The 24,596-nt window shown below is 35.4% G+C and overlaps 2 protein-coding genes across 2 annotated transcripts in view; both read left to right on the forward strand.

Moving 5' to 3' along the window:
• LOC109223354 (probable sphingolipid transporter spinster homolog 2) overlaps positions 1 to 5,582 on the forward strand; it is a 16,839-nt gene extending 11,257 nt beyond the window's left edge. The window contains exons 13-16 of the mRNA XM_019387634.1: positions 3,531 to 3,650; positions 4,053 to 4,181; positions 4,999 to 5,077; positions 5,177 to 5,582. Coding sequence (XP_019243179.1) covers positions 3,531 to 3,650; positions 4,053 to 4,181; positions 4,999 to 5,077; positions 5,177 to 5,304 — 456 coding nt within the window. The 3' untranslated portion in view covers positions 5,305 to 5,582. The remainder of the gene's footprint in view (positions 1 to 3,530; positions 3,651 to 4,052; positions 4,182 to 4,998; positions 5,078 to 5,176) is intronic.
• Positions 19,052 to 21,245, forward strand: LOC109223355 (NAC domain-containing protein 79-like). Its single transcript, XM_019387635.1, has 3 exons — positions 19,052 to 19,368; positions 19,444 to 19,715; positions 20,498 to 21,245. Exons 1-3 carry the CDS (start codon positions 19,164 to 19,166, stop codon positions 21,107 to 21,109), a joined length of 1,089 nt encoding a protein of 362 aa, XP_019243180.1. The 5' UTR covers positions 19,052 to 19,163; the 3' UTR covers positions 21,110 to 21,245.

A 24,596-nucleotide genomic window follows, 5' to 3' on the forward strand; every position in this document is an offset into this window, starting at 1 on the left:
ATTGTTATCAAAATTTTCTGCATGTTAATAATAATGTATGATTCCTTCATTATTTACCAGGTTTAGCAAAACTTACATTTTCAGGCATCAGACACCAGCATGCAAATAGAAAGGAGTAGGGATATAGAAACAAAGTTTTTTCATTAATTTGATAAGACTGAAAAAACAAACAAGATCTAACAACTTCAACATTTTCCTCTGAAATATTCCTAAAAACAATGAACAGCTTCTAATAAGACTAGTACACTCCGGGAGTAAAAAGTTTGCAACCATACCTAACTACACCTATGGTCTTAAGCAGACAACAACATTATATATGTGATTCATGGTCATGACATTGACTAGGAGCTCCGAAGCTCTTTCTGATCCCTCACAAGTCACAACCAACTAAAAGTGCCTTGATATGATTCTTTTCTTGGTGTAACGAGTAGCATTTTCTGTTAACCTAATACAAACACAATGACATGTAAGTTTAATTAGCAGAGAAATTATATATTATTGATTAAGATCCATTTGAGGTATGTGACAAATTTGAATGTTATCCTTGCCAATTCATCTCCGAGAATCAAATCATTTCAACAGACTTTTATACGCATCTTTGCTATATATCTGGTGGAAAAGACAAAATCAACTATACATAATAAGACTGAATATGAGAGGAAACAACAACATCATACCCAGTATAATCTCATATGGTGGGGGTCTGGGGAGGATAGTGTGTACGCAGACCTTACCCCTACATTGTGAAGATAGAGAAGCTGTCTCCACTAGAACCTTGACTCAGGAAAGCGTAAGCACCACAGTAATGAAAAGACAGACAAGAAGGCACAACACCGAGAAGCGATGTAAAAGCGACATAAAAAACAAGATATTAAGATGGCCAAAATGAAAGAAACGACAGGTAGTCATAGAAACCTAATAACAACATAATACGAGAGTACGTACTAATACTACCGGTATGAACAAGAATATGAGAGAAAAAAATAAATCAAATTTATGCAAACCTTCTTCTCCTTCAACAAAACTATAGCTCCTGAATCTAACTCCAATGATCTCGATTCGCATATAAGTGTGGCAAGAATGAAGAAATAAAGGGACATCAATTGTTCTTCAACGACCAAGAATTCAAGAACTACGTACAGCCATAAAAAGTGGTCAAGTACAAGGTGAAACCAAATTTGTCTTAAATATTATAGACTTGTGGCTCTTCGCCTCCTGGTAACTGCTGCCCATTCAAAATAAATTATACATAGTGTAACAGTAGTCTTTTCAGCTCTGGATTAGTTAAACTTGTTTTGATTGTTCAATATTGAATTTCAAGAAGAATACAGTAATAGCAGGTAATTAACGAAAGAAACTCAGTTATATTATTATAGTGATTATTATTATTATTATTATTATTATTATTATTATTATTATTATTATTATGTGTCTGTACAATTATCAAGATGAATTTGGTTTATGCTAAATCATAACTTCTCAAATTCTCCACCTTTTGAGAGATTGAAGAGGAGAGAGCCTATTATAATTTTGCTAGTTTGTAAATTAAGCAATAACATAGCTGTTAAAGGGCATAAATGTCTATTAATCTTACATGGGCTTTTTAGTCTTTCGATTCTACACTTTGTGCTTCACACTTATACAAATACATTACCAACACACTATAAAATGTGTAGTTTTGTCTTTTCCCTTCAAGAACTAAACTCAACACTAATTCTCTCTCCGTCTGATCCCCTCCCCTTCTTTTCTGGACACACCCAGCACCATGGAGGCATAAGAAAGGAATGGAGTGAATGTCTTGTAGAGCAGCAAGATCTACTCTTATCCAAAAAGCAGTGCTGAATATGCGTTTTTATATGCATCAGAGCATCTCCTTAGTCATCACATTATCACAAGTATTGTAGCATTTGTATTGAAGAATTCCCGAAACAATGCCGGAAAGCCAACAATTAGTGCAACCAAAACAATTCAAAAGCCAACCACCACTTTCCTCTTTTATTTTTTTTTTATTTTTTTTGGTTCTTTCTGAAATTCCCTGATTTCCCTCTCTCAATTTTACCTTTGATTAACAAACATGGAAGAAAAGGAGAAAACTGAAGGACTGACTTTGTTGGAGAAAGAATGGACAGGAGAAGTTCGCCACAGGAATAAATAGACAGAAACATTGCCGTAAAAAAGAAAAGGGGAAACAGGATTTTCCAATGAAGAGGAAGAACGGGGTGGCGTGATTGGTTTTGAGGAAGAGGGAATATTGGTGTTTGGATTTTTTGCTGGAAAGATGAAAAAGCCCCTCTTATTAGAAATTTTGTAATGCATCAGTAAGGGTACTTAAGAGAATTAGACAATAGGTATAATGTTAACATACTACCTTCATGGGTATGTTGGCAAGACACACACACACACACACACACACACACACACACACACACACACATATATATATATATATAAAATCAGTAAAAGGCCCAAAATGGAAAACTGGGTGGCACCAAAAGCCTTGACCTCTTCTCTCATTTTTTCTGGAAAGGGGGGAGCAAAGGACAAATTGTCTCCAGTTATCGAAAATGTTTGGGAACTTGATCCCTCTTGTTATATTTGAAATTACTCAATCGATCAACCTTGTCTTGTATCGTGGTACTTATGGTATTCTTTGCATACAGTTACATTCTTCTGTGTCTCCTGTCTTTCCTTAAAATGGTGTCTAAGGCATAGTAAAAGGTAATACATCATTTTGAAATAGGTTTTGAAATAGGACCTTAGCCCTCCTGAAGTGTGTGGTCTATTACTCATCTTGTGGAAGAGAATGAAGTGATGAAAAGATTCCAATGATGCACTCTTGTGTCCAGTCCTGCAAGTAATGTCAAGGCATCATGACATCAGAATTGCAACAAACACTCCTATAGTTCTCTCAGTTTCTTTTGTTTTACCCGTTAGATGGCTTTTTACTGAGATGTGGGCCTTATGGATGTCTATTTTTACACTATAGTGCATCCTGTAGAATTTCTTCCCCCTTTTGAATATTCTGTTGCTTGATTTTGTTCCTTCTCGTTGTACCAGGTGTAACTTTTCTGACATGCTGATGGTGCTGATAACAGCAGTAGTGTAGGCCACAAATACCTTCTTAGACCGTTTATTCATTTGGCAATAATGTCATCCAGGTTTAGAATTTTGTGCCAAGACAAGCATATGCTCAATCAAGAGAAAAGTAGCAAGAAACATTATTATCCAATGCTTGTTCAGTCATAAACCACAAATTTATGGTGTTTGTACAAACCTTGTAATGAAAATTGGTGTACAGTTCTCACTAGGATGAAAAGTATCCAGGAAATGATTATACTGCTAAAAAAAAAAAGTATCCAGGAAATGATTGATTCTTCTGGCTATACAGCTCTTCTTGTTTCAGTTTAGCACATTCTCTGATTGATAAAGTTCAGTTTTCATGTTAATCTCACCTATTTTCCTGTGGTGTATGTACTTGATATCCTTCCAATCCCAGCCACTGATGATGTTAGTGTACTACTGTATTGCAGCTTATTTCAGTGGCAACATTTTTTGGAGCGATATTTTGCGTTGCTGCCTTTTGTTTTAAGAGCTTGTATGCCTTCATTGCTCTTTTTGCAATTGGAGAACTGCTTGTATTTGCCACGCAGGTATTTTTTTTTTTTAATCATTTCGTATTGCCTACTTATATATCATAGCGCTTTTTTGATCATGTTATTTCTCAGTAGCATGCTTTATCGGAAGAAGATACCTTCCCCTTTTTCTTTGGTTGCTGTCTCATGTCAGTAGATGTTGCATATGAGATCGAAATTCCAATTTTTTTAGGCAAAAATAATGATCCAGAACTATTTGAATTGGTTTCCAATAATTGGTGGTATCACTCAGGCTTTTTCCTTTCTCTTGGGTGTTTCCAAAATCAGTAACTGGCTTTTATATAGTTACCTCCCATTCCCCAATTTAATTTAACATGCTTTTTAGTTGTATTTATCTCTCATTTGATGACTGTATCAGCCAGTTTCTTTCTTCTTTAACAATATACACCACGAATGCAGGGCCCTGTAAATTATGTCTGTCTGCATTGCGTCAAACCAAGTTTGAGACCATTGTCTATGGCTATGTCCACTGTTTCGATTCACATATTTGGTGATGTGCCTTCCTCTCCTCTGGTGGGCGTTCTCCAGGTTTGTGTTATTTGTTTTGCAGTAAATATTTAAGGCCGTATGTCGCTGATGCAATTCATTTTTTCTCTAATTAAGTCTATGACAGTGGTCAATGGAAGCTGTGACCTGATGTTGTTTTAAGCCGTACAGTACGGCCGTACTGATAGTTTTGTTATGCTGCCAACAGATAAATGTGGCATGAGGCATCATCATTTACCAAATTATACACTTAAACCTCTTAGTCTATAAAGAGGTTTATTCTTGAGGGGAATTTTGAAAAGTTTAGCTATGGAAATCAAGGGACAATGATGAGAAATTCAAATATTTTCAGAAAATAGAACTCTTTCTAGTGCTTCTTTAGCAATGATAAGAATGTTCTTATGAATGTCTTTTTATTAGAAAAATGAGTTCTAAGACATGACAAGCCCTTGGATTTGGTATCCAATATCATCAAGTTGCTTTGTAATGGTGCAGTTGTGGTATGTAGTCTACCAAAGATGTCCATATGGCCAAATGAACCACTTGTCGAGGCATTAAATTATTGGATTTAATTTTTATGCACTAACAGTATTACTTGTTAAAACCAACTGAACTGTACATATCAGTGTGGATTAGCAACCTGGAAAAGATGTCAAGTAATACTCCTATAATCCGTTAAACTTCACCATAATTTCTTTGCTCTTTCAGTGTAAATTTGTATACTAAACTATTTTCGAGAATGACCTGTTGTGGATACGCAGTTCTTGCACTGCTAAATTGTGGCAATCATATAGTTGACTCTATGGTAGTGCCGAATATCTTACACATAAAACTGCTGATTTACATTATCTTTTTACAGGATCACATTAACAATTGGAGGGCTACTGCTCTAATCCTGACATCAGTACTGTTTCTAGCCTCTGGAATATGGTTTATAGGTAAAGATGATGCGTATTCTTATTATGATTTCAAAATTTTATCCTCCAGAATGCGTCGTTTAATGTGGTTCAATAAAATATTGAATGTATTTTATGCAGGTATCTTTCTTCATAGTGTTGATAGATATAATGAAGAAAATGAGCATCAAGTTAGTATTGCTGATAGATCAAACACAATTCCACTTCTTGAGGAGAAATCTGCTGAAACAAGTCCAAGTCTCTGCTGATTCCCAGTTTACACTTAAACAAATGAAATGTGAATTTCTTGTATTATTATCTTGTTTGTAAATTACTTGTATGTGTTGATGGGAATCATAGAAAGCTTCTTCATCTTCCAGGTGCGCTAAACTCACTAACAATTATTAGAGGTACAACTGGTGGTCAAGAGTTACAATTTCGAACAGTACAATATATTAGTAAAAATTGACTCCTGTCTTGTTGAGCCTTTTCTATTTCTGTTAATGTATGGAAATAATACTCAATAATAATTATATTAGATTTATTATTTTTGTAGTTAATTTTGTAACGAAATTTCGTCATATTATTGCATGTTTCATGTTTCTACTACTACTAGTGAGGGTGTGCCCAGGCATTGCGTAAAAATAGCACGGTCTAGCCAGTTTTCGGACTGGTCATTCAAAAATAGCCGGCGTTTACCAAGTCAATGAAAAATAGCCATTATTTTGCTGCAACAGAGACCGGTCCAGCATGATATACTGGAGTTCGATATACTTGCTGAAACTCCAGTATATTATGCTGGAGTTCTAGTATACTTATGCTGGAACTCCATCATATTATGCTGGAGTTCCAGCATACTTGTCCTGGAACTCCAGTATAATATGCTGGAGTTCAAGTATACTTATGTTGGAACTCCAGCATAATATACTGGCGTATTTTCCGGGTTTTGAACAGTGTTTTCGCTCAGATTTATCTTTACATGAAAAGTGACTAAATTTCAATTACTTTTGAAATTGGGCTATTTTTGAACGACCACTTATAAATCTGGCTATTTTTGAATTTCTCACGGGCATTGCCAATGCCATAGCAAAGATTGTAAAGTTCTCTTTTTTCCTCTAAATTTGCTTGGAATAATTTATTAAAAAAAAGTTGGTTGGTTGGAATGAAGTTGGGCAACTCAAGATTCTAGAAAACATTTTCTTTTGTAAATCAAAGATCTTTCTTTCTTCAGGTCAAACAAAATTTCCCAAAAAAAAAATCAATTTTCATAGAATACAATCCAACACAAAGGCACATAATTTTTCTCTAAAAATTTATCAACGATGCATATAACATTAAAATGTGAATCTTTGTCTTTTTAGAAATCTTCTAGCATGTCGCCTTGAATCGATAATGACTAATTCTTAATGCCTTCTTTATATGCTATCGGTATCTTATGGGATGGCCGGTGGGAACTATTTAAATTTTTTTAAATATATCATTTCATACTGAAAAATTAATCAAGTATTGGTAGATGTTTGCAAGTATGATGGGTATGAGTTTATGCATATACTTGCAACTATGGTTCTATGTGTTTGGCACTTTCAACTATCACCATGTGAAATTTTTATGTACTTTATAGCCGATTAAATCTTTCTCATTTGAAATCCAACTTAAATAAATTTGATTAGATTTTTATTTTTGAAAGAGTTGTCTATTCAAGTAGAGCTTAAAACGATTACTGTTATAAATAGAATTATATTTATGGTGAATGTCTATATTTAGAGAGATTCTAGGGTTCATTGCTTGGTGGCTAAGTCACCCTCTCCCTATAAATAGAGGGTTCTATTCAATTGTAATTCATCCCAAATCAATAAGAATTCTCTCTCTCTACTTTTCTCTGTAATACTTTTCTTCATCTTTTATTGTTTCATAACACGTTATCAGCACGAGACTCTAACCAATTGAGTAGAAGATTCGGGATTGAGCATAATGATTGTCAATTATTCCATGAACTTCCTTCATGATTAAATTCTGGATTTAAGGTAAGTATTTTACCATATTTTTCTCTTTTATTCTATACTTTGATTTTATATACAAGCAAAGACAACAAAGTTTGATTATAACTCTAATGGAGTTTGTAAGAAATTATAACCACCTGAAGTGGTAAAAGTTTCTATGTCTTGCCATGATCAAATTCATGTATGATTATGGGCACAAAAAGTGGAAACCCGTCCCATTAAATTTGCTCAATTCTCATTCCCTTAAGAGAATGTGATAGCAGTATGTGATAAGTCTGAAAGAAGACAAAATTATCACTATGAATGTATCAATGGATGTGGACGTGGCAATAGACGAAATTATAATCGTCATCATTGTGATAATGAGAATAATAAGGATTCTCAAATAATCCCCCACTTGTGAAAATATTTGTCATCGATTTGACATGAGATTTTATAAAGCACATATAGATGATTATGGTCTATTCATGATGTGAATGTGACAACATCTGATTTAAGAATACATATTCATTTTTGGAAGAATATGAGCGTGCTAGTGGTATATACCACACTCACCTCTAGAAGGAGGTTTGAGATGATATAAAAAAATAATATCATTATTATGGCATGAATGGTCATTGGTCACGTACCTATTGTACGCCAAAATATTTTGGCATTGTGATTATTAAAAGTCAACGGTAATGCAAGAAACAGATCTTGCATATAATTTTGACCATAACCATAATGGTATAAATTTCTCTTTAAAAGAGATATTCACCATGTGGGTGTTGATGAATATGTGGTACTACAAAATTAATTGAGAACTCTGCAAGAGCCAATTATACTATTTTGGAGAAACACAATTAATTACCAATAAGGTATTGTGTTGTAGTAAGTCTCAGAGAAACTTATTCAGTTTCCAAAGTATACACGAAAGCGGTTGATTATATTGAGACTATAAATAAAGGAAAGATTTAATATCTTCTATTACTACATCTTGTAGCGGGGTAATATGTATGTGAAAAGCTACCCGCTTTATTCTTCAATTTGTACTACATAAACAAAAGAATACCACAATGAAGTGGATATTTATTGATGTAAAAACCCTTATCATAATAAACTTGGAGTTTATTCATAATTGCACACATCATGGTGTAAACCTGAAGTTTATCAATATTGATAATTTATCCAGTTGGCATACTTAGCCATGTTAATTCATGTATGATGTGCAAAAATAATAGAGAATTCACATGGGTAAATATTAAAGAACTAGAAAGTTCTTTACGAATTCTCTTATGTTGCTCGTTCTCATTAATTAATAGATCAACTAAAATTGGGATTGAATCCCATGAATGCTGAAAATATCAAAGGTGAATATGGGCCCATTCACCTGCCATGTATACCACATAAGATGCATCTATGAGATGGTTACACGTGCGATTATTATTAACCCGCAACATGGTGTTTGCGAGGTAACTTGCTCAATAATTTAATTTAGAGCATATTCCAGATTTTCTATTCAAGAAGTTCAACTTGATAAGTTGGTCTACATCACAGCTGGTTTAGCAAAATGATTTATTGAGTGCCTCCACTTAATAGCTAAACAATTACTTATGAGAACAAAGTTTTATATACCAGTTTGATATACGTTATATACGAAAGTATATTAATTTCTGCCCTCACAAGTGGTTCATGGTCAGGAACCAAATAATTCCATCATATTATTATTGATGTGCGGTGTATATTTTGATTAACACCATAATGCACAAAGATGGGTTCTCAAAGTTGAGAAAACAAGTTAGTTTTTCTAACATGAGGGGGAGACATGATAAACAGTTGAGAAAAGGTTACATGGAATGAATTATCATTTATACATCTAGATCCTCGAATAAGATAATATGAACTTGAAGTTCATAAAAGGATAATTCAGTTGCAATATATTGCAAAGCATGCCAGACGCATTTGCTGGCCCAAAGAAAGTAACTATATTCTCATTGCAAATGCTCTTATTAAGTCCTAGAAGGACAAAGTCTATGGTACGCATAAAGCGTATAGACAAATCGGTTTCAAATAAACTTCTTGATAAAGAAGATGAGCAAATGATCAAAATGATCATAATAAAGGAGGCAAGTGATCTAGAAGATCACATAACATAACACTTCATAAAATCTCAAGAGAGATTCAGGTACCTGAAAATATGAATGAAGAGATCTCTATGTTATGTCTTTATGAAAAAATATTGAAACTGATATAAAATATTTGTCGACGACATCTATGATAGCGTTAAATATATATATAAGGATCTTAAGTCTGAAGAAACAATTCGAATAGAATTGGTTTCATATGAAAGACATGTAGTTCAAACACTTGAAAGTATAAAGTCAATGGTATGTGCAATCAGTTTTCGATATCTTATATGTCTAGCATGACATGAAAACTTGATATGCTTCTAAAGTCTATTATATGGCTTATATGACTTAACAATCCCTGAAGGATTTAAATTGCTTAAAGCATATAGAATTCATGATCTTGAAGTACCACATCCTCATTGCAATTTGTGCATATATGTATCTTGCTATAATTATATGCATGATAATATGATAGCAATAGTTTTCACCTCTATGTGAATATACTGAAATGATGATTCCAACAAGATCATATGAAGACAATACATCTATCAGGGATGGTGATTTCAAGGTGAAACAAATTCGTTGAAGTTAATATGGCTGATATTGTTTATCAAATATCTACCAAAGATCTTTTGAAGATGGTGCACAAGATTGGAATGCAAATGCTTAAAGATGTGAATTGATGCTCTCATCAGGGGGAGTTAATACGCGTTGTACTCTTTTTCCCTTACAAGGTTTTGTCCCACTGGGTTTTCCTTGCAAGGTTTTTAACGAGGCAACGAAAAGACGTATTGTTAGATACGTGTACTCTTTTTCCTTTTCTAGAAATTTTTTTCCCATTGGGTTTTATTTTAGTTAAGGTTTTAACGAGGCATATTATCTATTGAATAGATATTCAAGGGGGAGTGTTATAAATAGAATTATATTTATGGTGAATGTCTATATTTAGAGAGATTCTAGGGTTCATTGCTTGGTGGCTAAGTCACCCTCTCCCTATAAATAGAGGGTTCTATTCTATTGTAATTCATCCCAAATCAATAAGAATTCTCTCTCTCTACTTTTCTCTGTAATACTCTTCTTCATCTTTTATTGTTTCATAACAATTACTTTTTTTTTTTTGCACGAAGATCTAATTTCTTAAAATTTTCTCTAACATCAACTTAACAACAACATACCTTGTATAGTCCCACAAATATTATTTGAGTTCTCTTCAAATAATTTTTTATATTATTTCAAATCATGTCGCCTAAATGATATTCTCATTAATTGATCTTTCTCTAATATCCGTAAATATTTTTAGACTAATGAAAGCTTGCAACAATATAGTCTAACCTTGAGATGGTTATCATAAACTTGTATCTTGATAATATTCTACTCTCTTGTTTTAACTATTTCATTCTATTTATAATTGATAATCCAAAATTAAGCTTTTATTTTTTTCATGTCATTTTACGGCTTACTATTTTACCGTTAAATCTATGTTGCAGTACTCCTTTAGTAGGTTTACAAATATTATAGTTATGATTATCACAAACTCGTAAGTCTTAATTATATTCTACTCTCTTTTTTAAAGCTATTTTATTCTATTTATTATTGATAATTCAAAAGATAAGCTTCCAATTTTTATGTCATTTTACGGCTTACTATTTTACTGTTAAATCATTGTTGCAGTGGTCTTTTTGTAGGTTTACATATAATATAATTATGGATAGGCTAATTTCAGCATATTCTTTAACAAAATCAAATTTTCGACTGTTGGAAAAGTAAATTAAGTTTGACTAAGAAGTTGAAACATTTTATCTTAATTAAAAAAAAACATATAATAACACTGTTAGTTAGATCTATAAATGAAAAACTATTAATCTAAAAGCCAAATAATTCAAACAAAGAGCTCTACGGGAAATGGGACAAATTTAAGTGGGGCCATTCGGGATGAAATTCAAAAATAACCAAATTTACAACTGGTCGTTCAAAAATAACCCAATTTCAAAAGTAATCAATATTTAGCCACTTTTCATGTAAAGATAAATCTGAGCGAAAACACTGTTCATAACCCGGAAAATACGTCAGCATATTATGCTGGAGTTCCAGCATAAGTATACTTGAACTCCATCATATTATACTGGAGTTCCAAGATAAGTATACTGGAACTCCAGCATAATATGATGGAGTTCCAGCATTAAGTACACTAGAACTCCAGCATAATATACTGGAGTTCCAGCAAGTATACCGGTCCAGCATAATATACTGGAGTTTGGAGCACCGGTGCTCCAGTCTCCAGTATATTATACTGCAGCCAGCAAAGTATACCGGTCCAGCATAATATGCTGGAATTCATACACAGGTGCACCAAACTCCAGTATATTATGCTAGACCGGTCTCTGATGCAGCAAAATAGTGGCTATTTTTCATTGACTTGGTAAACGCTGGCTATTTTTGAATGACCAGTCCGAAAACTGGTTATACCGTGCTATTTTAACGGCCATTCGCCATATGATCAGGGCTCATAAATTATGATAGCCTCAAAGAAGTTGTGGATGAGCCCACGTTTGCACCACATCAGTTGACATGTATTTAAAAAGTTTAAGTGGAGCCCACATATTTAAAAAAGATCCGTTTTTCATGGCCCTTTTTTAGCCATCTAAGAGTCCTCAAATATTGATATATTTACGGAAGAGTATTAACATAAATAAACGAATAAATTGAAATATGTGGGTTTATTTGGGGAGATTTTTAAAAATAGCTAGATTTACAACTGGTCGTCCAAAAATAGCCCAATTTCAAAAGTAATCGAAATTTAACCACTTTGTATGTAAAGATAAATCTAAGCGAAAACACTGTTCAAAACTCGGAAAAATACTCCAGTATATTATGCTGGAGTTCCAGCATAAGTATACTTGAACTCCAGCATATTATACTGGAGTTCCATGATAGTATGCTGGAACTCCAGCATAATATGATGGAGTTCCAGCATAAGTACACTAGAACTCCAGCATAATATACTGGAGTTCCAGCAAGTATAATGGTCCAGTATAATATACTGGAGTTTGGAGCACCAGTGCTCCAGTCTCCAGTATATTATATTGGAGCCAATAAAGTATACCGGTACAGCATAATATGCTGGAGTTCATACACAAGTGCACCAAACTCCAGTATATTATGCTGGACCGGTCTCTATTACAGCAAAATGATGGCTATTTTTCATTGACTTGGTAAACGCTGGCTATTTTTGATTGACCAGTCCGAAAACTGGCTATACCGTGAAGTTTTGTCATTTAAGATTGACCAGAAGCTCCTCAATTGTAGTAGTAGTAGTAGCAGCAACGGCTGCAATGAACGAAAAGACAGTAAAAGCAGGCAAGCATGTTCACATGGAAGAATATTTTAGGAAATAAACAGAAATACCATGGTACTTTGGTCAATTCACATTGACAGGTAGCTCCTCAACATTGCCGCTTATTAATGGTACTAGTGGGGGTAGCCCGGGCAAAGCCCGGGCCCAATGCGAACAAAGATATATTGTTATCCTCCAATTTTGACTGTAACATATCAATTGGAATGTTTTACCATTTCTTAACAAGTTGCTTTGGAATAATTTTCAGCAGAAAAATACTATAAGCACCCAATTAGACAATCTTTATGTTGTCTAACGCTCTGCAACATTCTGCCATTAGTTAGCCATATATATTGAAAGTTGTTTCCACAGGTACCACATCTTACTCAAAAAATTTCAGATGTTGATAATGTTCCAAAGCATTGTGCTGCAAGTTTATTATTTTCAGCCAAAGGACTCCCATTTTTCCGAGGAAGGATGAACATCAGAACCAAAAATAGATCCTGCAAGAAAGTTAAAAATGACTTCAAAAATGACTAACTAATCATAATGCTCTACCTTGTTATTGCTATAAAACTTTACCTGTGAGCCAGAGAAGGTGAAGTTCCCACCGGATTACAACTGGGTGGTCACCCATTTCTTGTCAACATTGCCAACCTTTGCAATTCATCATCCATGTTATCCACATCCACAACCCCTTGATATGTCAAATAATAAAAAATAATTGTTGCATGTATAACAGTATCTCCAAAAATTCAGTGAAATTCAAAACCTGCAACTGGTTTAACAATTATTTGAAGTTAAATCTTACATCAACTGCTGGTTATCCCCGCTGCTTGTAACCGAATACCAAATCGATCCACTGGTGGAGATTTGAGTTCACATATTCACTTTCAAGGGTTTCTCTGTTCTTACAAATAAATTCAAGAGCCGCAATATTAACAAAAGTCTGCCTAGAAAAGTATATGATTAGTGATGAAGATGAATAAAAACTGAAAATATAATTGTATCATCGGGACCGAGGACTACACGGCCAGCCCCGTAGAAATAAGTTGTACAAGTTAGCCACAAGAAATGGTAATTTCTTTTTAGCATAATGAATGCTTATGTACTTTTTGAAAACGGAAGAAATAAAGTAAAGTCCTTTTATTTTCCATCTTGTTTCTTGTCTGATCGATTAATTGATTTTATCATTTGAAAGTTAAACAAATACTTCAAATGCTAATGCCGCAATGAACAGGAGACGTCCTCTTCAAGACTCTTCAAGAGCACCCTAAACATAAGAGGGCCCTCTCTTATGAGAACTTGCACATTAAAGGGGTGATTTAAGAAGAACTTATACTTGGAATCCAAATGCCTTTGGGGGAAAATACACACGAAAGCCTTGCACAAAAAGATGCAAAAAGCAAACTTGCACAAATGCTTGGGAAAACCCTCACATTAAAGGGTTGATTTCGGACGAGTTTGTTCCCGAAATCCAAATGCTTTGGGGGAAATACACCCTAAGCTTTTCATTATCAGACCCAAACAATAAAACTTGCCTAAAACACTTAAGCCAAAAAGAATACAAAGATTATAACTTGCATAAATGTTCAAACGAAAAAACGCAGAGAGACTCATGCAATACTTGAGCAAAAGATGTTTTGTTTACAACAAATGTGCCAAAACGGCACAGGTACAAAAGTTGGGGAAAAGAAAGGAAAAGCTAAACTGCTGCATCTTCGGAACCTGGAGAAAGAGAAGCGTCCGTACCCACAGGGGAAGTGGATAGATCCGCTGCCGGTTCAATATTTTGGCCTTCATCTTTTTGGCCCTCAACATCATCACCTTCCAGTTCCTCCTCTGTTGCCGAGTACTCAGAACCGAACCTAGAAGAATCGGTGGCATCAGGCCTGGCCGGAAGACCCCTTTCTGCAGCTAACTCTAACTCAAGGGCCTTAGTAGTTTCAACATCAAAATCAATGACACCCGCTTTGGCCTCTTCCAAGATTTTTCTCCTCATGTTGTACATAGAATGCATTTTCTCAACAATGAGGGAAGCCGCTCGGCGCTGAAGCTCTTCATTAAGTTGGTCAACCTCAACAGAAAGATTCTCCAGCGCGGACCTCACGGACCTAAGGTTAACATCAAGGTCGCATATAATTGAGCTAAAGAGCCTATTATGCTCAATAGTTCTCCTATACTTCTCCTCCAAATGGGCATACTTCATTCCCGAAGCAGCAAGCTCTTCGGTTTTGGAATTCCAGGCTGCCTTCAAACTGATCAATCTTTCAGCGGACGTAGCCTCAGGATTGGATGCAGCAAGAACGGCATTATGAACTTCAGCCCATTTGGCCTTACCCTCTTTAAATTGAACCTCAACGGGGCAATCTCTTGGCTAAAGGCCTCCACTTCTTTCTCGCTTTGCTGTAAACGAGCCTCTAACACAACGACCTCAGCAGCTTTGGTTTCCAGTTCTGAGAGGCGAGCACCAGCTTGGTCCGCTCAACTAAAAGTTGATCCCGCTCGGAGGTAAGTTCCTCCTTTTCCTGAATAAACCTCTGAAGGTCCTTAGAAGCAAGAAAGTTGGCCTACAAAATAAGAGCGGCAAACTCGGGATATTTTCTGGTAAAAATAGAAGAAATAGCAAAGAAAGTAAAGAATGTACCATCGCGGAATTGTGCATGGCATTGTTCAACAAGCACTCTCCCGAGAGAGCCTGTATCTTTTCCCAGTCTTTCTCTGAAGCCAAAGGCTTCAGATAATTAGCAAGTTCCACCGGCCGGGATAGCAAATTGCATTCGGTGGAGACCGAGAGAGTAACGCTCCTCCTCCTTTGCGGATCTTCTGAGGGGGCACCATAATTTTGCCCCAAATTCTCATGAACTGGGACTGGGGAAGAAGACCATCTTCTTATCGGGCAAACGCGGCCGGTGGAGATGATATAGCAGTTGCTGGCAGAAGATTTGGTGAAGAAGCTGAAGAAGCTGATGGCATTGAAGGATGAGAAGCAGCTGCGGCGAACGCAATACTGGTTGCAATCAAGGACGGCAGGGGCTTGGTACTCAGTCTCACGGTATCGGGCGCAGCGATTGGGAGCGGGCAATGAGAGTTGGCATTTTCCACCATTTAAACTCCCCCAAAGCACCGAGACATCGTCCTCGGTCGGTGTAACTAACTCAACAGGTTGAGCATTCTGTTGAGATGATAAGGATCGTCGTCTTCTATGTAGAGAAACTCCCTCATCACTAGCTTCTCAATCATCATCGATCATCATGGTGTCTATGATCGGCCCAAGCGGAGGGCTCGTCACCACGACTTCCGGAGATGACTCGGGGACAACATTCTTTGCCTGCTTATTCTTTCCCCTGGCCACGTAGGAACGCTTTGTTTTTGGTTTCTTGTTCTCTGACCGGGGACTCCGTGAAGAAATACTTGTACATGAAGTAGGCTCGGAGACACCTGTTCGAGTAATCGCCTCCTGAAGCAGCCTCGCTGCATCAGTAGGATCAGCCAAAACATCCTCCTTGGGGATAAAAACTGAGCCTAGGGGTAGACCTGAATTCGGAATAAAAGGGAAAAGATGAATCAATTTCCTCATACGAAAAGCAGAATGAGATTAGTCGGAGTTACCATGATTTTTGGCCTTCCACCCGTATTTGAGGGCCAGTTCTTTCCACGTGTGGGTTTCGAGTGTAGTGACGTCCAGGATTTTCTGGACCCATCGGTCCAAGCTTTCAACCCTAGGTGGAACCCATCGAGTTTCTAAAACAGACGAAGGAAGGAGGATCAATACGGATATGGAAAAATCTCTAATGAAAGAAATATTAAACAAGGAGCTTACGAATGCGATTCCATGATTTCGGAAAGTATGAAGCCGTTTCCAGAATGATGTCATTGGTGGCAACTGCAACAAATTATTCCATCCACCGACGGTCGTTATCATCATACATGCTAGATAATAGAGCATGGTGGTCGCGTTTGCTGAAGTTTATTATTCCCCCGCGGAAGATTTTGGGGGAATAGAGATTCATCACATGAGCTAAAGATAGCTCCTCTCCCATCTCTTGGCACAAACATCGAAGACAAGCAACTGTCCTTCACACAGAGGGACTTACTTGTGCCAAATACACCTGGTAGCAGAGGCAGAACTCCACAATAACGGAGTCAAGCTCTCTACTCAAATAAAACGCTCCCAAAGTAAAGGGATACGTGTAGAAGTATGTAAAATCCTCCCTGGGTAGGGTTACTCACTCTGATAGATCAGGAGCAATAATGTCCAAATCTTGGCAGCGGCAATCTTCCTTCATCTCAGGAATGCTGGAAAGGCGGATGGAAGAAGGATACAGGCTAATGGCCCATGTACGAGAATTAGCCAATTTCTCTTCGAAATCTTTTGTTGTAACAAGACTTCTAGGGATGATGGTGCTTACTGTTGGAGGAGCAACATCCTCGACTTTGTTCTTGTTCTTTGAAGAACTGGTGTTCTTTGAAGAAGAAGCCATTATATATTATGGAAGAAAGAAAAGTTTTGTTGAAGAACAGGATACAAGTTGAATAAAGAGAGTTTAGAGAATTTGGAGAATTATGGAGTATGAATGGAGAAGGTTGATGTGTATAAGTAAAAGTTTAGGCGGCTAAATTCGTGGGCAGATTACCTCGATAACCGGCAAAAGCTATGCTGAATCGTGGGACGACCCATATTTGGGGTATTTAATGCGGAGAGACGTGCATCTAATCAACCGTCAGAAGCTTTTCAAAATGAATCATTGTAATTCCCTCCAAATAGAGTGTTTCTACTAACTTTCTGGTGATACAAAGTTATGACACCGGAAAGCATAGGGACTATCTGTATTTAGGGTAAAATATGCTATGCCAGGTGGCCGTTTAAAAGAGTGACATGTGGAACCGAAGGCAATCATCCCGTTTGTCACTAGAAAGAATGACATTCGTAAAGATGCAATAAATATCCTCCGCCCGGTGGAATTTAATGGGTATTATTCCACAGCATTAAGTGCGCTGCCCGTTACGGAGAGCTTGTCATATATGCTCACTGTTACACCTTCATCAATGACCATTATAATTGACATTAAAGAATGGCATGATCCTAGGACCTTGTTCCCTAGGTGCAGCTATAAAAAGTGAGCTCTGTTATCATTGTAAAAGGAGGAATTTTCTGAAAAACTTATGCTATAATCTATTCAAAACTCTATACTTTTATCTTCTTACTTCTTGGTTTCATTATTATTGCGCCCGGAGACCTCGTTCCCGGAATTATTATTTCTACCATTTCATCTACATATCAAGGCTAAGCATAACATATTTTTCAATTCTTTTTTTATTTCGGGATCAAATTATTCATTTGTCTAGAAATCACATATAAATTTAACTGTACCGTTTTACGGGTAAACATTTCTTGAACACAAATGGATCATACACAATAACTGAACAAGGTCATCTTAGCCTCCATTTCATTTTATATAACAGTGTTTGACTTCACATAATTAAAAAATAAAAATAAAAGACTTGACAAAACTTGTGATATTAGGAGTGATGTGAGATTTTTGTGATTGTAGGAGGATTTCATGATTAAAAGTAAAATAAAAAAGTTAAAAACTAAAAAAGAAAATCTAAAATATAAAGATATCATACTATTTTCAAATAAAATAAAAAGAAAAGAGTGTTAAAGGAGGTAATATTACTCCCTCTGTATTAGATGACACATTGTTCTTATTAGTCTGTTCCAAAAAGAATGACATATTTGCACAAATGGAAATAATTCAATTTTAAACTCTATATTTTACCGATTTTACCATTAATGAGAAGCTTTTAAAACAATACAAATATCATGGCCCCACAAAACTTTTATCCCTTAAGCTTTTAAGACCACAAGTTTCAAAAGTCTCCCTTTTTCCTCTTAAACTATGTGTCGAGTCAAACTACCTCATCTAAATTGAAACGGAGGGAGTAGAAAAGTGCTACTCTCTTTGTCCTTATTTATGTCTCGTACTACTTGTAGTCTGTCCCAAAAAGAATATCATACTTATTAGAAATAATTTAAATTAAAAATTTTAATTTACTCTTAATGAAATAATTTACACTTACACAAATATCTATAATTTGTTTTAGTCAATAAATTCTAATTTTTTATTTTCTTAATTTCATGTCGAATCAAACACCACTACATAAATTGAGACGGAGGAAGTACGAGTAAATCATCAAATTAAATTAATGTGAAAAGTATATGAAAAAGGAACAAAATGTGGGGTCCACTGTGCTTGGCTCCCTACTCCCCACCTTCCAACGCAGAAACAACAGACTCTTGACTCTTTCTGCCTCAACTAGCCTCTAGTAGAATTTTTGTGTTTAATTTCCTCTTTTTCACATCCGTTTTTCAAATAGGTAGAGATAATATATAGGTCCAATGAAAGCTTCACATCATATCATTTATCTTATTATTCTAATAATCATATTAATATAATATATGCAACTAAAGAGGCTTCCATTCTAAGTAACTTGCAGCCGACGGATCTTAATAACAAAGAAGAGTAACCCTCTTTTCTTCCTTTCTTCCTTCTCATGACCATTTCTCTATATAAAACCCTTTCTACAAGCAAATAAGCTAGCTAGTAAAGAAAAGTCTGATATATTTGCAAATCCTGACTAGTAATTTATAAACTAATTATTCCTTATTTTTGTTGGTTATAATGGGTAGTTGTATGCAGGTTATTAATGAAGAAGCTGATCTGCATCGGGATGACATATTAGACCTTCCTCCTGGATTTAGGTTTCATCCAACTGATGAAGAAATTATCACTTGCTACCTTAGAGAGAAAGTTATGGACAAGAGATTTACAGCTATAGCTGTGGCAGAAGTTGATTTGAATAAGTCCGAACCTTGGGATTTACCTGGTAATTATTACTACTTCAAAACAAATAAAGTCAAATTCATAATTCAATTTTTTCATATTGAATTAATGGTTGCAGCTAAGGCAAAAATGGGAGAAAAAGAATGGTATTTCTTTTGCCAAAGGGATAGGAAGTATCCAACAGGAATGAGAACAAATCGTGCAACAAAATCAGGTTATTGGAAAGCTACTGGGAAAGATAAGGAAATTTACAAGGTCAAAGGTTGTCTTGTTGGACTGAAAAAAACTCTTGTATTCTACAAAGGGAGAGCTCCTAAAGGAGAGAAGACCAATTGGGTCATGCATGAATATAGACTCCATGGAAAACTTTCTTTTCACAAGCCAGCTATGGTACATACTTACTTCCTTAATTTGTGTTTTACTTTAATTTGTCCTAAATGATTATTTACTTTAAACTTCCAAATTCAGTTCAACAAATTTTCACTATGAAAATAGGCGTGATGTTAATAGATTTAGAAACTATATGTAAGTTACTCAAATCGAAATGTATCCTGTTTAAAAATATTAGTAAAAGATTTTGTAAACTAGGCCTATGTTAGGTACTCCTTCCGTTTCAATTTATGTGGACCTATTTGATTGGTACGAAATTTAAGAAAAAATAAAGATTTTTTGAATTTGTGGTCCTAAACAAGTCAAAAAGGAGTCCAGAGTATTTGTTTGGTTATAAAAGTTTCTCACTAACGGTAGAATTGTAAGTTTAAGCTAAATTGTTTCTAAATTTATATATGGGTAATTATTTTTAAAACGGACCAAAAAAAAAAATCTGTTCACGGGAAGGAACGGAGGGAGTACTAGTTATTAAGGTCAGAATAATTTTCACTCAGAAAAACATGTACGGAACTCTTATCATTCAATAGGAATTTGACTGATTTTTCAACAATAAAAAAAATACTCTTAGAAGTTAGACCAAAGGTGTTGATAAAAGGATTTAACTAAGATACACTAATAGTTTAAAGAACTTTTACATTATCAATATTATTGGACTTGTTATAGTTGATTGCACACTTTATCTTCAGATGACTAGTTGTACTAATTTTGATGACTTATTCTTTTGCACGGGAATTTAATCAAAGTGTCGCGATACTAATTTTGCTATAATTAAATGATGGCAGGACGAATGGGTTATTTGTAAAGTTTTCCACAAGAACATAGGAGTAGGAAGAGGTTCACTATTTATGGAAGATCTCTTAGATAGTCCCTCTTCACTGCCTTGTTTAATAGAAATCCCAAAAAGTAGTGACGTTCGAGATGAACTCAACATAAGAGCCGCTACTATTGTTGGACGGAAACCCTTGGACGGAAATCACCTGATTTCTAGTAGTGTTACTGCATCGACATTTGATGAAATACACTCTTCACCCTACTTTTCCACTGACATCTTCAACAATTATGCCTTCAAGCAGCAGCAGCAGCAGCAGCTATTACGAGAGGATGAGAAGAGCTACGGATTATTTGTACCCACACATTATATCTTCACTGGCATTAATGATTATGAGCACAACAACCAGCTTGCCAGTTCCAGTAACTCATCGTTCAACCATGATCAATCACTTCCTCCGAATTCAAAAATTTCTGATTATTCATTAGAAAGGCAGCAGCTCTCGTCGAACAATAAATCTATGATTAGTCTTTCACAGGATACTAACGAGATTTCTTCAGTGATTCAAAAGCAAGGATTTGATAGCACTTTAGCTGCAGATCTTGATTCCATATGGAATTATTAGTTTGATTTTAATCTGTTAAAGGAAATCATTAGGACATTATATTGTACAGCTTACTCATTTGTCTTTAACTCTTTAGGTAATTCTTTTCACTGAGATAGAATATATACTAATTTGAAGGGGTTGGTGATTACTACTATGGTACCTTTTATGTAATGTTAATTAACATTCTTTTCTTTTATTTGTTAATTTATTTTTAAGTTAACTCTTTGTGAAATATTATACTCCCTCCCTCTGTTTCAGTTTATATAAACCTATTTCCTTTTTGGTCCATTCCTAAAAGAATGATCCCTTTCTAAATTTGGAAACAATTTGGCTTAAACTTCCAGCTCTATCCTTAATGAGAAACATTTATAACCCACACAAATATTGTGGACTCCTTTTTGACTTGTTTAGGACCACAAATTCTAAAAGTTTTTATTTTTTCGTAAACTCTATGCCCAGTCAAACAGGTTCACATAAATTGGAACGGAGGGAGTAGCTTAACTTGATGGTGTAACTAAGTCTTAGAAATAAAACATCTCTTATTTAATTTGAGTTGTCACAAAAATTTATTGAAGGATTTACAAGAATTTTGAACCATGATTCACATAAAACATTTGAGTAATTCTAGATGTAATATATTGACATAAAATTTACTTTGACAGAAGGAATTTTTCAAATACCAGTAGTAATATTTTAAGAAAGATACCATTATATTGGCATTTCAAAACGATATTTTATTAAGTAATTCAGTTATTAGATATATAGCATTAATTTAGTTTAGAGGTAATCAACGTAATCCCTTTAATTTATTTTTTGCTTTTAGGGTTGGGGGAGGGGAGGGAGAGACATCCCATTCAAAATGATAATATGCATGTTCTACTTATGAGGTGAGCAAAAGGCATAGGTTTTCCAGACAAATGATTCCTTGACCACATTCATTGGAATTAATAATTGTTCTACTGCTCCCTTCTCATCATTAGACAAATAACAAGGCATAGATTTCTTAAATGAAGCTTCAACTTCTGTCCAACGTAACTTCATCCTTAAATCTGGGGTTGTGGATCATATATATCCTTAGCTGTTGGAATATTCCCTTTCTCCTTTAATGAATCTGTAGCTCACACGTTTTCTCCTCCTTTTCTTGTCCGTGTACTCTACTATGCCTACGCATATACATCTTTACTAAAAACAAAAAAAGAAAAGAAAAAAAAAAGAACAGATAACACCCTATTTAACTTCTGTTATTGCAAATTATGACACACCGGAGTTTGAGGTCGGATAATACTCGTATCAACTCGTATAGATGCGATCATCTGTGATTAAACTTCTCCCACAATCATCAAATTAAATACTACTCCAATAGACTGCATTCTAGCTGTCACGACCCAAAATCCCAATCAATCGGGGTCGTAATGACGCCTAACACCGCTTGCTAAGCTAGCCAACACACAACAGAAAATGCGAAAGAATTTCTATTAACGACTAACGGCAAGTAATAATACATTGTAAAAGCAACTCAATAAAAGTATACATGATAAGTCTAAGATCAACACTAACGTTCAACCATCCCAAAACGTGGAATCACAATACATGAGCTACTAGAGTTTACTAAATACATTGTTTTTAAAAGAAATACAATATTATCTGGAAAGTAGAAACAATACACTAAAAATAGAAAGATGGCTCTGAGGCCTGCGAACAGAATACAGCTCTACCTCGAATCACCTGAGTGGCATCCGCTAAGCACCTCTCGGAACTCCGCTGGTACCAATGTCCGGATATGCACAAGAAGTGCAGAAGTATAGTATGAGTACAACCGACCCAATGTACCTAAGTATCGAGCCTAACCCCGACGAGGTAGTAACGAGGCTAAGACAAGACACCTACAATAAACCTGTGCAGTTATATATCAAGAAGTAACAAAATAACAAGTAAAGTATCAAGTATAATAACGGGATAACAGCAAGTGAAAGGGATAACAAGTACTCAAGTAAAGGGGCATAAAACTGGAAATTAAAGTAAAGTGTCACCGAGTAAGCCTCGACTCGTAGTTTTACACCAACTCCGATCAACCTTTCAAAAGTAAATAACGGAGCCACAAAGACGAGTCCACATTCCGAATGTCAAAGTAAAGAGCAATGAAATCAAAAAAATTGCATGGCATCACCCTTCGTGCTTTTACTCTCTTCCTTACATCATAATATAATAGCAAGCACGCCCTTCGTGCATATCCTTACTTTCACTCAAGCACAGAAACACCCTTCGTGCAATGATATCAATGTATGAATATGTCACGACCCAAAATCTACTAGCTGTGATGGCATCTAACCCAACCGCTAGATAAGCCAACTAACAGTCAACATGTCACGACTTCAAAATCTCACCTTTAGGGTCGTGATGGAACCTAGTCTCTAAGACTAGGTAAGCCTAGCAAATGCCGAAAATTAATAGCAATAAACAACTTATCTATTAAAGTAAACTGATAAATGACATAGTAGAAGCTGGAACCGAACAATAGTCATACATCACCAAAATCGGAAGTACGGAGTCAAAAGCTCTACTGAAATACACTAGAAATCTCTAAATACAATAATATTTTGGAATGAAGATAAATAGTAGTAAAGATAATATCATAAGGTGACTCCGAGGCCTATAAGTGTCAAGCAAGTATACCTTGAAGTCTCCGCAATGTCTGAATCAACTCACTAGCGTCTGACACAGTACGAGGTACCTGGATCTGCCTAAAAATGTGTAGAAGCGTAGTATGAGTACACCACAACAGTACCAAGTAAGTATCAAGACTAACCTCGGCGGAGTAGTGATTAGGTACAAGTCAAGACACTCACTATACATGAAAATATGTGCAGAATATTAATATAAAGCTAACAACGAAAAGTTAAAGCAATAAATGACAACAAGGAGTAAACATGTAATAAAACCGCAAAATAATCAAAAATACAATTAAATACAAGTGAAATAATTTAATAAATACAACAAAAATTTAAATAATCAAGTCGTTCCAACACAGAATGTACAATAAGAATCACACCGAGATACCACACCTCATAATCACAAATCACAAGTAACAAATCACCGGTCTTCCTTATAATGCCGCGTGAACTGTAAATTTATTTTAATTTTTTTTTTCCGAAGTAGCCTCACGCGCTTTAACCCCCTTATCTCGCCGTGTGTGCTTCAAAATGCAGTAATTTTTCTTACTAGCAACACGCGCATAAAACCCCATTATCTCGCCACATGCGCATCAGTATCACCCCCATTATGTCGCCGCATGCGCATCTCATCACAACAAATTAATCAACACGCACCACACGCTCACATATGCCACTACATTGCCAAAACAACAATACTGATATCACAATAATACATAGCCCTCGGCTCGAAATAATGTGTACAAGAATCTCAATAACAACGAAATAAAATAGGAAATAACTCAACAATGAAAGATATTCTCTATAATAACAACTTCAATTAAACACATGTTAAT

Source organism: Nicotiana attenuata, chromosome 3 (assembly GCF_001879085.1).
Source record: "Nicotiana attenuata strain UT chromosome 3, NIATTr2, whole genome shotgun sequence".
In the NCBI taxonomy this organism is placed as follows: domain Eukaryota; kingdom Viridiplantae; phylum Streptophyta; class Magnoliopsida; order Solanales; family Solanaceae; genus Nicotiana; species Nicotiana attenuata.